The sequence below is a fragment of the Hydra vulgaris genome, chromosome 03 (assembly GCF_038396675.1).
Source record: "Hydra vulgaris chromosome 03, alternate assembly HydraT2T_AEP".
Lineage (NCBI taxonomy): Eukaryota > Metazoa > Cnidaria > Hydrozoa > Anthoathecata > Hydridae > Hydra > Hydra vulgaris.
Genome location: NC_088922.1, coordinates 34,395,001 through 34,413,564, shown reverse-complemented (window position 1 = coordinate 34,413,564; position 18,564 = coordinate 34,395,001). Strand labels below are relative to the sequence as shown.

General features: G+C 26.4%; 1 protein-coding gene across 2 annotated transcripts in view; it reads right to left on the bottom strand.

Annotated features, from left to right (window-relative positions):
- LOC101237560 (uncharacterized) overlaps positions 1-18,564 on the bottom strand; it is a 103,361-nt gene that overhangs the window by 13,313 nt on the left and 71,484 nt on the right. Inside the window, exons 35-41 of one of the 2 annotated variants that reach the window (XM_065792995.1) lie at positions 13,046-13,098; positions 6,729-6,863; positions 6,322-6,397; positions 6,111-6,171; positions 5,947-6,038; positions 5,772-5,819; positions 5,291-5,413 (exon numbers count right to left, since the gene is read on the bottom strand). In XM_065792995.1, the coding sequence (XP_065649067.1) occupies positions 5,291-5,413; positions 5,772-5,819; positions 5,947-6,038; positions 6,111-6,171; positions 6,322-6,397; positions 6,729-6,863; positions 13,046-13,098 (588 nt within the window). Of the gene's footprint in view, positions 1-5,290; positions 5,414-5,771; positions 5,820-5,946; positions 6,044-6,110; positions 6,172-6,321; positions 6,398-6,728; positions 6,864-13,045; positions 13,099-18,564 lie in introns of those variants that run through there. The other variant, XR_010637526.1, reaches the window with a different exon arrangement.

Sequence of the window (18,564 nt, the reverse complement as noted above, 5' to 3'; positions counted from 1 at the left end):
AGTGCAAGCCAGCTCATATATAATGTGCGCTCATTCATTCATTTGCCACAAGATTGTAGAAATTTCGGAGTCCTGGATAAAATATCATCATTTTCTTTTGAAAATTTTTTAGGTCAAATAAAAAAATGATGAGAATATCTCAGAATCCAGTTGCTCAAGTAATGCGATGCTTTCTGCAACCAAGAGGATATGTTTTTATGAAAAAGAGCATATCTTCTTGGTTGCAGAAAATAATAGCAATATTCAAAAAAATGTGCTGTCCAAAGAACATTTTACTGGTCCTGTGCTGCCAAACTTCTCTCATGAAACTTATCAACAATATAAACATTTTAAAACAGATAATATTTTTATTTCATCAACAGTTGGCAACAATTGTTTTGAAATTCTAGGGAAGCTATCAATTGTCAGAAACATGTCACAAATATCAAAAAATTATATATTTATTATCTATAATGAATTCATTCATTTGGAACTATTTTTTCATTATATTTTAGATTCTACTCACTTGAAATATTTTTAGCTGCTCATTTATCCATAGATCTGAAAGTTTGTTAATATGCCTTTTTGTGATAACTTTATTCTTATGCCTTTGCTGCATCAAGTATAAATTCAATATGTGAATATGACTTATGATAAAAATGCATACAATCAACCTCCGTTTTGCTCTTGCAATTTTTTTTAAAATTCATTATGTTTTATGGCATCCCTAATAATAATTAAGTGATGTAATGTTATAAAAATCCTTGTGATATAAATTAGCTTAAAAGGTATTGTATTTTTAATTTACATGTATTGTAAATTCATATAGTTTTTTATCTTCTTGGCAACATGTTCATGTTGGATTTTGTTCATAAAAGTTTTAAAAAATACATTACAGTTATATTGTTACTCTACCATTGTCTTGTATAACGTATTTTTATGCGATATTATTGCTGATATGTTATTCGTTTTTCAAACTATGGAATCAGATATAGTATTTAAACTGTGGAATCAGATATAGTATTTAAACTGTGGAATCAGATATAGTATTTAAACTGTGGAATCAGATATAGTATTTAAACTGTGGAATCAGATATAGTATTTAAACTGTGGAATCAGATATAGTATTTAAACTGTGGAATCAGATATAGTATTTAAACTGTGGAATCAGATATAGTATTTAAACTGTGGAATCAGATATAGTATTTAAACTGTGGAAATATAGTGTAGAATATAGTATAGTAATATAGCATTTCCTAACTTCCTAATTGGTATTTGCAGCAACATGTCATTTAAGTTTACTATCTCATATCTCATGGTACTCATCGAATTTATGAATAAGTAGCCACTATCCCAGTGTCATGGTTTGTCTCAAAAGAAGAAGAAGAGTGTTTCTTCCCTTCTAAAAAAGGCAGAAGTAAACTGAAGAATCTTTTTAGTGAACAGTGTGAACCATTGGCAACTTGGCCTAAGATTTCTGTTAGAGTTCTGGGAAGAGCAGGTATAATATAAAATTGTTGTAGGCATATTTTACATTTCCATTAACTTGTTTGATACTAATGCAGATCTGTACACAAATTTAAAAAAATTAAATAATATAAATTTTTGGCTGTATATTTCAGCAATTTATGAAAGGGCTGAAGAAAAGGTGACAAAAGCTTTGAGTCAATCAGACATTGGCACAACTGACCCAGGTGCTCAAGCTCGTGAAAAAACCTCAAAGACAAATAAATATGGGTATTAAAATTTTGTTGTTTCCTTATTATAACAAACAATAATCCATAATTATATTTTGATACATTATGTAGTTCTCAAAATATTCAACTTATTTTATTAAATAAATAATATATTTCCTTTGATAGCCTATTTCTCGAATGATTAAGTTATATGTAAAATATTTTTACACTTTCAAGCGTTTAATAATTTCAAAGCGAATTTATTTAGGTTCTGATATTGGGAATGAAGAATGTCCTTCCAAAAAAGTCATATTTACTGCAACCTCCCAGTCCGCCCCCAAGAATAAGTTCAACTATTTACACACCTACTGTTCAATATAATCCTTCCCGTTCTACATCTATTCAATCATTACAAATGACTCATCTTCCACCATGTACTTCGAATTCTCCTGCTGCTCTTTCCATTACCCACATTTCACCTGCAATCTTCAGTATGCCTACTACAAGCTCAACCAGTCAGTGCGCATTAGATGCTCATGACACGACACTTACTTCTGTAGGTGAAGCCGTTCCTGATAATAGCCAAGGTTAGAATAATATTAGATGTATTGAAAATCATAGTTTTTTTATTGAAGTGTCTAGGCTGTATTCTGTACTCAATGATCTATTTTTTTTGATGTATTTCTGCATGTTTTATAATGTATTCAATGAAATAACTATTACTTGAAATAGTTATCTGTGTGTCAAGCTTATCATCACTGTTGATTCATTATTTAATTGTTCTGTATATGACACTGATTTTGTTAAATATTTTGTCAGCAATAATACCTTAGAGCTTGCTTTTACAATTTTTAATTCTAGCAGAATTAGCAGGGTTAACAACAGTACTTAAATTTTTTAAATGCTCTGTTATTCTGTCTTCTAGGCTCCAATTAAAAAATATCTGGAAGCAATTCTCAAAACTGTACAAGAAATTAAAGTCACACAGGCTATTCATGGAAATATTTTAAATGCTTTGGTGCAACAAAGAAATGCTAAAAAAACTCCATGACTTCCAGCTATAAAACAATTGGCTCAAAACAGATGACGATATTTCTAAAGATCTGGTTAGAGAACAAAATATATTTAGATTCTAGTATATATTTCAAGCAATTTTTATAATAGTTGTACTATTTGTGTTGTTGTAATCATTAATACATAAGTAGATATAATTAAGTATTTCATACAATTAAAGGCTTTAATAAAATATAACTTCAACCATGCAATTGTATTACATTTAACACAGTGACTTGATATGAAATAACTTTTTATTAGTTAGTGATTTTTGGTGTTACACTACTTCGTGCTTTCAAGTTATGTCAAGTAACTTAAAGTTAAGTCAAGTTACTTAAAGTTTATGTTAAGTAACTTAAAGTTTATGTCAAGTAACTTAAAGTTAAGTCAAGTTACTTAAAGTTTATGTTAAGTAACTTAAAGTTAAGTCAAGTAACTTAAAGTTTATGTTAAGTAACTTAAAGTAAAGCAAATAGAATTTTAGGTCTTATCCAACACACATTTTCATTTTTAAATGCTGATATACTTAAATTGTTATATGATTCGCTAGTTTGCCCTCATCTACAATATGCATCTTTTTAGAATCCATTTAAAAAAAAAGACATTCTTATTGAAGGAATACAAAATAGAGCAACAAGGCTAATTCCAGGATATTCAGAGCTTCTTTATGAGGAAAGATTAAATAGACTTAATTTAACAACCTTATCTATGAGAAGAGAAAGAAGTGTTTAACTTTTTTAAATGTCTTAATAGTTCATATCAGCTAAATACAGTATCTTCCCTAAGGAACTTTTGTTGACCAACTGGAACAACTGGAAGTGTTCATGACTATATCCACAATCATAGATATACTTCTGAGATCTGTAGACACTCAATTAGAAGGAATTTTTTTTTCCAATCGTGTTATTCCAATTTGGAACAGTTTGCTGTTTGATGTTGAATTTAATAAGTCAGTGTTAAACTTTAAAAAAAGTCTTGATGAACTTTATTATGCAAATTAAAATTTAAAAATGTAGTTTTTAAACTTGTTGCTAAAGTGGATTAACACTCAGTGAGCATTTGCTCACTGCAGCAATTAAATAAATGAATAAAACTTTCATTCATTTTTTTAATTGCTGTTTTGGTTGCTCATTTGAGCAGTCTTGGAGGACAAAAAGTTTTTAAAGCTGTAGCTTTCATCTGTAGGCTTCATCAAGAAGAAGAAACAAATTGAAAGCTGGAAATTAAAAAAAAAAAATCATAAGATTTCCTCCTGTATCAATGTAAATTTATTGCATGCTATAAACATTTTTTTGTAATATAATTAATTGATGTTCAGATTTCTTTTTTGTTGAGTATTGCTATAACATGTGTCCTTAAGTTTTTGTTATCAAGTTTAAGAATATTTTTATTTACATACAATAATACTTAAATGCATTTTATTGTTTTTATTTAAAAAAATTCCTGGTTACAATACTGCAACATTTTGATAGATTGACAGTATAGACATTTTTACAATTTTGTGTTTGTGACCAAAATCGAATATTTTAAGCATTTTAATATGATTATTGCTTAACTTGTATAATTTGTATTTTTTTAATTATGTTTATGATGATTGTTATTTATCTGTTTTATTTAAATGTTTTAATTATTTAAATTTGTAGCATAATTTGATGTTTATGCAAAACTTCTGCTAGTAAATCCTATAAAAAAAATAAATCAAACTGTGAAAGAAAAATTATCTTTTTTTTATTTTTGTGTTTCAGGTTTCAGTAAGTTTTTCAAGCGCCTAAAAAGTAAAACAGCCTATGAAAATTTTAGCCTAATTTTGTGTTCAAGTGCTGCAGTGTGTTTTTATCAACAAACTTTGAATACTATAACCTTTTTTGTGCTTATGTGTTTCATTGTGTTAATGCATAAGATGCTTAATAAGGTGCTAAGTAAACTATGAAATTTATTACTTAATTTTGTATTTAAGCTGTGACGTTTTGCAGTGTGTTTTCCGGTGCATGAAATTAGTCATTTTGTACTGTATTTTTTATATTTTTCATATAATTTGAACTATATGAAAAATATACAAAATTCTGTGTACATTAATGACCTAATAGCTTTATTGTTTTAATTAATCATTTTAACAAATTGAAAATTAGAAATTTAACTGAAAAACCATATATATATAAATTTTTACTAAATGGGACCTTACTGGGCATCACATAGGCAGCCCATATGGGTTGCCCACTTGGGCCCCAATTCATGCCCAGAGACACTTTTCTTGGGCAGGATGTAGGCAACCCATTTGGGCCCCATAAAGCTGCCCACTTGGGGTCCATATGAGGCCTAATAGGACATGCTGGCTGGGAACTAAAACTTATGATCATTAATACTTCAAGACTAACTTTTGTTAATTTTTAACAAAAGTAATTCTTAACAAAACTTAATTTTCTACTGCAGAATTTTCTTTCTAAGAAAATTCTGCAGTAGAAAATTAAGTTTTGTTAAGAATTACTGAAGGCGTATAAAAAATTATCTTTAATTTAATTATACAGCCAATAATTACATACTTATACTGTCATATATAAATTAACTATATATTCATTAGGTACCTGAGAGAACTGATTATTAAGGCAACATATGTTTGCAGCATTAAAGTAAGCTGTTTCAAATGATTGATTCAATTGGATTGCCATTTTATAATCATACATTGCATTAACATTATCTCTTGACACCTAATTTTGAAAGTGTAAAAAATTATATTTTGTATTAAAAATTTTAATTAGATATAAAAAGACAACAACAAACAACAAAATTAAATTTATCATTCTTGAATATTTTATAATAAGTAGCATAAGTTACAGAATTTTTTTTGTTTGTTTTTCCTAGATCACAACTTTTTATTATTCACAAAAAACCACATGAGAACCACACTTCTTGTCTTTAATTTTTAATAATTTCTTATTTTGCATTTCACACACACACAAATTTTTATTTTTCATGCTTCAAAACCATCCTTGTTATTTTAGGCAATTTTCAAAAACAAATATCTTACAAAACATTGACACAAATATATATCTAATAACTATGTACCATGTTTACAACCCCTCGATTTGTTAGCAACTCAGGACTTTTCTTCAGCTGAAATTGATTAATAAATTCATTAATAGCACTATTGCAAAAATGTTATGATAAAAAGTTATTTAAATGAAGACAAGGAAAATGCAGAAAAAAGTTTTTGAGATGAAGAAAAATGCTGAAAAGTTACCTTAATAGCATTATTAAGATCACAAAGAGCTTCAAATCTATTGTTTAATTGTAAACTCACTAATGCTCGTCCTTCTAACGCACAAATGCAGTCTAAACTTTAAATAACTTTTAATACATATACAAAGTTGTTTTTTTTTTAATGCAAAAATGCAAATGATTTACTTGGATCAATTTCCAAAGCTCTTGTAAATAGACACCAGGCCTTCATATACTGATTTTTTACCTTAAAATAAAATTTTATTTTTTATATTTTTTATTTTACAGTATTATTATTTTATAACTGTTTTAAATAAAACTAAAACTTTTACACTAAACTTTTAAAAATTAAAAAAAATATTTTGATCCTTAAAGATAAAAATGATAAAAAACAAACTTGAAGCCATCGTGCTAGGTTTAATCTTGCTTGTAAACAGTTTGGGTTAATAAATAATGCACGACTGCAATCATTTCTAACAGATATTTTTAAAATTTATTTTAAAAATTACAGTAATTTAATGAATAAGAAATAAATTCTATAAGAAATATACTTTGTATAATGCTCATAGAGTTATAATGTATGAAGTAAAGATACTGTAAAAAATATAATTTGAATAATGCTCACAGAGTTATACTGTATGAAATATAGATACTGTAAAAAATATATTTTGAATAATGCTCACAAAGTTATACTATATAAAGTACAAAGCAAAAACTGCACATCAAAACAAAATCAAAAAGATCAAAACAAAAAAGTTCAGTCAAAACTATAAAAGTTTTTTCACAAAAACTTAAGATTATTACTGTGCTGATTTATAAGCTTCTGTATTATTACATTCCATTGAAAAATTTGCACGACCAATCAAAGAGAGCCAATATAAAGAATCAACTTCCAGGGCTCTGGTATAAAATCTTTTTGATTCTTTATAATCACCTAGTCTATAAATTCAAAGAATATTTTTTTAAAAATCCAAAACAAACCTAAAAGCAAAACAGTAACAATAACAAAAAAAAATCAGTTTCAACAAAAAAAAAATGGCTAATGTAAATGTCTATATCTAAAAAAAACATCTATTTCCCAATTTTTTATTGGAAAGATAAGATACCAACAAAAAATTTTTTTTCTTCTGTTGCTTTATATATATATATATATATATATATATATATATATATATATATATATATATATATATATATATATATATATATATATATATATATATATATATATATATATATATATATATATATATATATATATATATATATATATATATATATATATATATATGTATATATATATATATATATGAAGACCTCAGTGGAAAAACCGGCGTTGTCACATTTAAAAAGTATTGAGAAAGTATTTATTGATCATTAATAAATGTCTTTATTTAAAGCAAAGAAAAAAAATTTTTTGTATAAAAAATTACAAAATGTTTTGTTTTGAATAAATTTTAAATAAAATAATTATAATATAAATTTTTTTAAATTGCTTAGTTTCATTTGCTTAAAATAAAGACTTTAATTAATGATCAATAAATACTTTCTCAATACTTTTTAAATGTGACAACGCCGGTTTTTCCACTGAGGTCTTCGTATATATATATATATATATATATATATATATATATATATATATATATATATATATATATATATATATATATATATATATATATATATATATATATATATATATATATATGTATATATTCTAATAAATAAGACAATTTTTTAAATTTTTGTTAAAATCATTTATTTTATAAATACATGTTTCGACTGTATCATAGCCATCATCAGTTAAAATATATTAAAATGGTTAAATCAAATTAGTAAAATTAAGTCAAATTAATAGAGACCTTATAATAAAAAATACAATAAAAATGTATTTAAATAATGTAACAAATGTTTTAAAAAGATAAAAGAACCGGTAATGTTAAAAGGAACTAGATTGAAATTTTTACATGGTTCATTTGTTTATTAATAGTAGGTTTTTCCCACTCTATGTACATGCTTTCTTTGAGTTTTAATATAAATTTGTTGGAGCCGAATCCAAAGTTAAAAAATTAGCATGATTAAAACTATTAAAACAGCTTTCATTTGAATGAATATTTTTATAAATGTGTAAACTTTCTCGGGACTCTACACAAACTTTTTTAGTTTTACTTCATTTTCATACAAAGTTAAAAAAAATTTCAAAAAATTATAAAATAAACAACACTAGTCTCGGTCTTAGTCATGATATTAACGATCTTTTTAAAGTTCTCAAACGCAACTTGTACCCGTCTTTGTTGATTAAGAAAATCCATACCTCTTATATTAACAACACCAATATCGACACTTCATCACACTCGGAAAACCTACAAAATCCTCAATATTTTAAACTTCCTTACATTGGAAAAATATCTGATTTAACTAAACAAAGACTAAATGCAATCATTAAAAGATATTGTAAAGTCAAAAAAAATCAGTCACCATAAGATTGGTTTTTACTTCATTTAAAATTTCAAAAATTTTTTCCGCAAAAGATCCCTTTCCTACAGACTTTGATTCATTCATTGTCTATAAATTTGAATGCGCAGGCTGTAAATCCTGTTATATTGGTGAAACTACTCGCCATTTAAAGACACAAATAATCGAGCACCAAAAAAGGGATAAAAACTCACACATTTATAAAAATATTCATTCAAATGAAAGCTGTTTTAATAGTTTTAATCATGCTAATTTTTTAACTTTGGATTCGGCTCCAACAAATTTATATTAAAACTCAAAGAAAGCATGTACATAGAGTGGGAAAAACCTACTATTAATAAACAAATGAACCATGTAAAAATTTCAATCTAGTTCTATTTAACATTAACAGTTCTTTTATCTTTTTAAAACATTTGTTACATTATTTTACTGCATTTTTTATTATAAGGTCTCTATTAATTTGACTTAATTTTACTAATTTGATTTAACCATTTTAATATATTTTAACTGATGATGGCTATGATATAGTCGAAACATTTATTTATAAAATAAATGATTTTAACAAAAATTAAAAAAATTGTCTTATTTATTAGAATATTTACTCATTTTGTGCTGAAGAGAAACTTTGGAAATTATATTTATATTTATATATATATATATATATATATATATATATATATATATATATATATATATATATATATATATATATATATATATTTCTTTTTAATTTCAAATAGTGCGGAGAAAATGCCTTTTAACATAAAAAAGAAAACTATAGAAATTAATAGTGATCAGAGCATGTCCTGAGATGCCGCAAGTTGGGTAAAGTTTCATAAATTTGAAATTTTTTCCAGCTATATTTTTAAATGACAAAATAAACTTAGAGGTACTGTGTTTTCATGAATTTGAAACAAGAGTGAACATGATAATGTCAGGTTATAATGTGGAAATGGAGGGAGACATAACAGGAGGGGAGTTTAATGGCAAGGGAAAAGGGAAGCAGAAGTAGATTTCATATCAGGACAAGAATCAGTCCCAGAATGCAGTTTACTGAATTCAGAGTCAATTTAAGTGATATAGAATCATTTGAGTTAATGTAGCATTGTTACTACAATTGTGTAACAAAATGGCACTTTTAAAACAAGTTAAGACTAGACAAATGGTAGATTGTCCTATATTTGGAAGTTTTAATGATTTAAGAGCAGTAGTGTTGCCAACATATGAAGATGTGATGAAATGCTATTTTCTTATAAAACATAACCCCAAACCAGATACATCATCAAAGGAGCCAATTGTTAGTAAAGTATCTGACATTTTAGCTTAGAAAATTGAAAATATATGGTTAAAAGCTTCTATTCCTGTAGTTTCTTATACTCAAATAAAAGTGTGTCATGATAAGTATAGAAATTTGTTAAGATCTATGAACATAAAAGGATCGGAAAAACATACCTCCAACCTTGTTATATTTAAAGAACATGCTAAATGCATATTTGATATTGCTGCCTGTAAATATTTAGACTTTCAACAATGTAGTTCTACAAAAGAAAAGAAATTCCTTTTTCTAGAGCAGGATTTTTTAAATAATTAATGATTGCCTAGAAAAATGGTTATGAGTAACATTGATAGAGCTACAACAAATGCTTTGTTATTGAAAGATGCCAGAAAACGTAAAGAAATGCAGAGAAAATTTAAATTTATTCAAGAAAATTCAATAAATACCACAATGTTATTAACATTTACTGATAGTGAATGTAGCATTGAAAAACAAGAGAAAGTAATAGAAAACTTCACTGTTAGTGACGAAGTGCAAGAAGAGAGAAATTTAGCAGGTCCTTCAGCATTACAAGAAGTTCAAAAGATTACTCAAATGCGCATTAAACTGCCATCAGTTGCCTCCATCTGTAATTGCACAGGAATATCCGATAGAGCTGTTGCAGCAATTGCAAGCATTACATTACAAGACTTGAGTTTAATAAATAAAAATGAAAAAAGTAAAGTAATTGACCAAATGAAAATTAGACAAGCAAGGTCAAAGAACTGGGAAAATGCATTCAAGACAGTCAGGACCTGATTACCGAAAAGGATTGTATTTTGATGGAAAAAAAGATAAGACAATTATTCAAGAAAAGAAAGGAACTAAGTTTTACAAAATGATTACTACAGTAGAGCACATTTTGCTAATAGAGAATAGACCAAACTCAAAGTTTTAAGGCCACGTAATATCATTATCAGGTACTGGTAAACATATTGCAGAGAGCATAATTGAGTTTTAACAAGATAGTGAATATGATAAACAACTTTTACAGCAATTGGATAAGATGGAACCATTGTAAATACTGGTGTCAATAATGGTGTGATTTCCTTGTTGGAAAACAAAATAGGAAGATCACTGTAATGATTAGTTTGCTTATTCCATGGTAACAAACTGCCTTTATGCCACTTTTTTTATTCTTTAGATGGTAAAACTATGGGTTCCAATAAGATTAAGGGGGAATTAGGTAAAAAACTGCAAAACTTTCATAAGTTGCCTGTAGTTCCCTTTTCACTAATTGAAAATAACCTTGCCTTATTAGAAAATATAAGTGATTTAAGTACAGATCAGAAGTACTTAATGAAAATTTTTTTCTTTTTCTTTTAAATAACAACTATTTAGCATTATAACCTTCATGTTCAAATGGTTCTAAACATCTCTATAGACTTATTTCTTAGTTATCTAACTACTGATCTTAAAAAAAAATTATTTAAAGAAACAGATACTTTGCTGTTATGCTATGTGATGACCCCAAACATATAAGTAATCACCTCCTGTGATATAATGTAATCAGTAATATTATTGTTACTGATTACATTATTTCACAGGATGTGTGTATTTGTACAAAACATCAAAAAAGTATAAACAACAAAATTTTGAATTTTTATTCAATTTTTAAAAATTTCAATTTTTCAGGCTCTTTGTGGCACTTTAAAACAATGTAGTAGAGCAATGAAATTTTAAAAACTCTTTTACGACTATAAAAGGCAACTTTTGCCGCTATTAGAAATTCTGAATAAAAAAAAATTTTTTTTGCTCATTTTTGTTCCACCCATATATATATATATATATATATATATATATATATATATATATATATATATATATATATATATATATATATATATATATATATATATATATATATTAGGGTGGTTCAAAAAACAATTTTTTTAAAAATAGTTCGCTGCACTTAACTAAATGTGTTCTGTATAATACAAAAACACTAGGTTTAAAATTTTTTTAAATAAAAAATATTTTTAGGGGTGCCTCAAGACCCTTAAAAATTTGACAGGTCGTTAATATTTTCAAAAAAAAAGTTTTTCTAAAGTATGTCAACCAGGTACTCAAAAGAAGTGAAATTATATAAAAACTTTAAAAATAACAACCAATTTACATAAAAAACATGTTTATAAAAATTATTTAAAAAAAAATTTGACTTGTAAAAAATATTGACTTTTTTTATTTTTATCTTAAAAACACTAGTTTTTAGGCGAATATATCTGAAAAAAATGTTTTTATGTAAATTGATTATTTTTTTTAAAATGCAGCAGCATTTTAAAAAAAGTTGTTTTTTGAACCACCTTAATATATATATATATATATATATATATATATATATATATATATATATATATATATATATATATATATATATATATATGTATATATATATATATATATATATATATATATATATATATATATATATATATATATATATATATATATATATATATATATATATATATATATATAGAACTCTTATATGTTGTCCGAAAGTTTTTTCCATATTTTGTTGTCAAAAAGTAAAAATTAAAATGCAAGACAGGAATTTTTTTTTTCTTAATTGATAGACTGCCTGCCCCAACCAAACCCTCAGTCGATGCAGCAGCACTCCCTTGCAGGTCAGGCTAAAAGATAGTAGATGTAGCAGCACTCCGTTGCAAGTCTGGCTATTTTTCAGTCGATATAGCAGCACTCCCTTGCGAGTCAGGCTATTTTTCAGTCAATATAGCAGCACTCCCTTGCGAGTCAGGCTATAAGATAGTCGATGTAGCAACACTTCATGCATAATTTACAGTAAAAAAAACAAAAACAAAAACATTTTATTAAAAAAATTAGGAATAAAAACATTTTATTAAAAAAAATAAAAATAAAAACATTGTTTATATTGTTAAAAACATTCAGAATGTTTTTAAAAACATTCTGGTCAATTAAATTTGCGTTTTTGTGGTTTTTTTTAAAAAACGATTAATTTTTTATTAAATTAATGGTTTTGACTTTTGTCCAACACTCAAATGTTGGATGAAAGTCAAAAGTAATTAAAAGTGACATATGTGTTGCTGTAAGAAGGATTTTTTTCTTCCGTGCTTCCAAAATGCAACAAACTATAGAACTATATATATATATATATATATATATATATATATATATATATATATATATATATATATATTATATATATATATATATATATATATATATATATATATATATCTTATATCTATATATATATATATATATATATATCTTATATCTATATCTATATATATATATATATATATATATATATATATATATATATATATATATATATATATATATCTACCTTTGATAGCATAAACCAATGTTGTAGAGGACTATCGGATCTTTTGGAGTGTGCTAAAAAAATGAAGAGAAGTTAGTAATAATCTTTTTTAGTGATATTCTGTTGATATATTTTATCAATTTTGGTTAAAATTTTATGTGTTTATGCAAAAGACCAAGCTAAACAAGAACAAAAAAGTTTTAAATGAGATAATTCTTCCAAAAAATAATGCTGAATAAAGTATTGTGATATATTACATTAAGTAATGTAATATATCACAATATGTTGAGTAACAAAAGTAAAAATTTTGAGTTAACTCTATTACCACATTCTATTCACTAAAATCTATTATCTATATTAATATTAGACCAAATGAAATTTTTCTTGTTTTAATTTTTTATCAACTATCAATTTTTGTTGATGCCAGTATATGAGCTTTTTTGTCAATTTCTCAAAATCAGTTTGGTAAGACATAGCGGGATATGCAAATAAGCTCCTCATATATTTCAGATTAATTAACATTCATACAAATGAGGAAAGTTTTGTTTTAGGAAACAAAAGTAATAATTTTAGAACTTTTTGCAAGCAACAGTGGCAAGCAACAGTGACAAGCAACATTGGAGTATATTAAAAGAAAGTTTAAAAAAATTTACTAATTTTTTTTTAATAAAAACTTAAACATTTTTTACTACAAAAAATGAGCTAAACAAAATTATTTTGTTAAATTTTCAAGTTGTTTATTCAAAAACAGAAATCCTTCAACATGCAACTAACTATGTTTATGCAACATGCAACTAATTATATATACTTTCATCTATAATTACTTTATGCATTCCAACAATACACCTTTTCACAGTATCGAGATAATATTTATGCGCGCGCAGAAATGGAAGTAAAAATGTAAACAAACATTATTTTAGCAGCGATTTCATAGCAGATTTACCAAGTGATACTGAGATCTATCAAGTTTTCGGTATTGTTTGATTTAAATCTTACCTTTTTCAAAATTATATTGTTTATGGCTCTCTCAGCAAATGAAGAAAAGATTCCAGTCAGTAAAGAATCTGAACTTCAAAATCAACTTTAAATGAAAGAATATATAGAAAAACTGAATATAGCTAGTAACGTTTTACCCAACCCTTTTACTTTAAAGCAAGGTTGGTTATCTGAACATAAGGGGATGGGTTTGAAACATTGGCCAACAGTATATTTCAATGATATTGATCGATTCCTTTCCAAAAATAATGCATCATCAGACCTCATAAATAGACTTCAATCTGAGTATAAAGAAGGCAAGGCTTATAAATATTTTAAATGTGAATGGGTGAAAGAGATTTACTATCATGAAATCAGTCAATTTTCAAAAATTTGTTTTATCAAATCCAGAGTCACACCATCACAAAGAACAAATAATACAGCATATTATGTATGGGTTGCAATCGAAAAAGATTCTGATAAGCCTGGTGGACATGTGTATTCTGCATACTGCACATGCACTGCAGGAATGTTAGGTTGTTGTAATCATGTTATTGGTTTACTTTTCAGAGTAGAGGCAGCAGTTTGGACTGGAGCTACAAAACTATTGTCAACCAGTGTTTTGGCTAAATGGAATGTTCCTCCAGGCTGCAAAACAAAATTGATCCACAAACCTATAGCTGAAATGACTTTTAATAGTTTTCACTATAAAAAAAAAAATAACGAATTAAGATTAGCAGCAGGAAATGCTGGTTATTGCTCTTATGAATTTGCGACCCCCCCCAAAAAAAAACTTTTGGATAATGGAATTAAAGTACGTAGTCTTCTATATGAAAAACTAAAATCAGTTGCAAGTCAAAGCTGTTTTGTTGAATTGATGGAAGGACAACGGAAGTCTGAACCACTAACTAAGCATACAACTGTTTTACCAGCAGGTGTAAAAGAAAAAGCACAAAAATTTGAAATCAATAACAATCTATCTCAATCAGAAAACATTAGTAACTTTACAAACACATTAACATTAAATGAACTTGAAATAAAAAATATAGAACAGGAAACAAAAGACCAATCAAAGTCAAATGATTGGTTTATACAAAGAGAAGGTAGAATAACTGCTTCAAAATTTAGCAAGATTTATACCAAAATGGAAACTCTAAAACAAAATCCAAATAAATGTTCTTTAAAACTTGTTGAATCAATATTAAGTGAAGAGAAAATAGACACATTTTCAACACGTCATGGAATTGGTATGGAGTTCCATGCAAAAGTGGCTGTTATAACAGCTTTAAAAAACATGGGCCATAAAAAGGTTAAATCATTTGAGAGTGGAACAATAATAGATAAAGAGCATCCATACATATCAGCTTCTCCTGATTTATTTATAGAATGCTTGTGTTGTGGAAAAGCTTTAGTTGAAATAAAATGCCCTTATTCAATTCGTGACAGTGCACCAAGTAAATCCAACCTAAAACAGCTTGAAACTTTAAATAACGGGGAAGTAAAGTTAAAGTTAAATCATCCCCATTATTTTCAAATACAAGGTCAACTTGGTATTACTTCTCTAAAAAAATGTTGGTATTTTGTATATAGAGATCATGGACACTATATAGAAAATATATTATTTAGCAATGAACTTTATCAAAATATCTTAAAGAATTTAAAAGAATTTTGGTACAAGCATCTTGCTAAATATCTTTTATTTGTTAAGCAAAATATAATGGTCTTATCTATACAAACAGAAGAAATTTTAAAAAACCCTATAATAAGTACTTCGCCACTAAAAAAAAAAAAAAAGATCTAGAGCCTGTCTAATCCAGTTTAATTATTACATGTGCAAAAGAAGTACCTCAAAACATTGACTCTTAGATTTGTAAAAAACCTTCAGCCAGTCCAGAACTAAAACTGTTGTATGTTATGGATATTATTTAGATGACTTTTGACAATTCTTTTTTAAATAATGGTAAGAAAGAAACTTTCAAAAATGAGAATTTATATTTGAATAAAAGGTTCAAAAAAGTTTTGCAGCACAAAAAAGGTTTGAAAGAACTCATATATAAATATATATATATATATATATATATATATATATATATATATATATATATATATATATATATATATATATATATATATATATATATGTGTGTGTGTGTGTGTATGTATATATACACATATACATTTACATATACATATTATATAACCTATTAAAGTAAAAACAGTTTTTTTATGATGCTATCAAATAAAAGTCAGTCTAAACATATTGGTTTTCTTAAGTTACTCAAAGCTGAGCAAACAATAATAACATCATCAAATTGTTTCAACAATGTAATTGGAAACTCTGTTGCCAAAATTCGAAATGTCTTCAGTCTTCTTATAACTTGTTCAACCAAGATCCTTAAGTTAGCGATTTCCTTTGTTTTCTTTACTTCATTAGGGGTCATTTGAGCTGCACCTTTCCGACTAGGTGGAACAGTGTAGTAGATCAAATGTTCAGAACATTCAGTATTAACTTCGAAACCTTTATCATACATTATACGTGAATATTTTGGAATGTAATCTAAATCGTTGCTGCGATTTGTAATTTCTTTATCTGAAATTGAACCTCCGTAAGCTTTAGAAACAAAAACTATTGATGAATTTGGAGCTACAGATACTTATATTTTTACAGTATTGTGATGTTTATATTCACTCCATGTTAGTTTCTGTAAGTCTAAATTTTTTGGTGTTTCAATGAAAAACTCTGTTCCATCTAAAATTGAGTGCAAGTCTGAATAATTTAATTTCTTAAATCTGTTTGGCATTGTCTGAACTATAACCTCTTTATTTGAAACAAAAACCATATGCTTTAAAAGCGAACTAGAAGCTTTCACCCATGTAGAAAATATTGCACTTGCTAATCCTAAAAATATATTAAATCTGTCAGCAAGATCAGTTGTTAGTAATCCAAGTCTTAGCTTCATTAGCAACATTAAAAATTCATCTTTGCTGCATAACTTTCGTTTTGGTCCAAATACTTTAGGTCTTTTTCTAAAATTTCGAAAAACACCAGTAGATGTTTTTTTAGCACCTCGCCATCTCCTTTTAATTAATGGTGATATTGCACTATGTAATTCATGAAACACACTGACAGACATAAGACCAGTGTAAAAGTCACAAGATCTATCACTTTTTAATAAATGTTTGTATACTGGTAACTTGCAATAACATGATTTGTTTATATTATATTTATATAAAATTTTATCTGGTTTTATAGTAATTACTGATGTGGCTGTGATTAATTTTTCATATAAATTTTTATTTTTTTCAATTTCATGCTGAAGTTCTTTTTTTAAGTTGTCAATTTCATTTTTTAATTCTTGATGCTCTACTACAGAACAACATTTAACATTAAATTCAACATAATCTGATGGATCATTATTTGAAATGGTTGTAATACTTGAAGACTGAATAAAGTTAAAATTGATATCATCAGCAACATCAGGAACTGTTTTAGTATTATTTATTGTTAGTGGAATTTGTGATTCTTGTGGTAAGGTTGTTTGTGACTGAGAGTTTAATTTTCGTCGAGAAGTAATTGCATTTAATAATTTAAGTCTTTGAGTTGCATCATAACCCAGATTTAATGAAGGATATCGATTTATAAATGATGGTGCCTATCAGGAAAATGATCAGAACATACTCTCATTTTCGATTTTATTGTAAATAATTTTCCAGGACGTGATGATGTAGGACTTACACGATTAATTAATTTTCTCCATTTTTCTCTGAGCTCTGGTTGTTTTTTTGCTGTTGGAAATGCATGCAATCTAAAATAAAAAAATTTGCACATATATAAATAAAATATTTTATGATACAATTGATAATAAAATATTTTTTAAATTGTTATATGTATGTATGTATGTATGTATGTATGTATGTATGTATGTATGTATGTATGTATGTATGTATGTATGTATGTATGTATGTATGTATATATGTATGTATGTATGTACACACACATATACACACACATAATAGAAAATAAATACTTACTCATATGGTAGTTTGCAGTTGCATAAGTTAGAGCTTCGTTTAACATTGTGTATCTCACATAAATTATCTTTCCACATTTCCAGATTGTATTCGTTATTTTTGCAATTAATGACAGCGCATGTTTTTGATCTCTTAAACTTTGTATATGGCATAGGTTCAGTATTTTCATTGTTTTCCATGATAAACCTTAACTGTTAAAACAATTTTTATTTTGACTTTTACTTTGCTTTTATCACTTTAGACATTTAACAAAATATATATATCATTGGTTCAGTACTATCTCTTGGTAAATCTGCAATGAAATCGCTGCTAAAATAACGTTTGTTTACATTTTTACTTCCATTTCTGCGCGCGCATAAACTTTATCTCGGAACTGTGAAAAGGTGTATTATGAGATGCTTAACCCAAACTGCTAACTTTCCATTAATGCCATAGGCTAATAATTATTCAATTAGGCACTTATAAGGGACTTTGTCAAAAGCTTTTTCAAAACCCATGTATAATGAGTTAACATTATTTCCATCATTTCATCA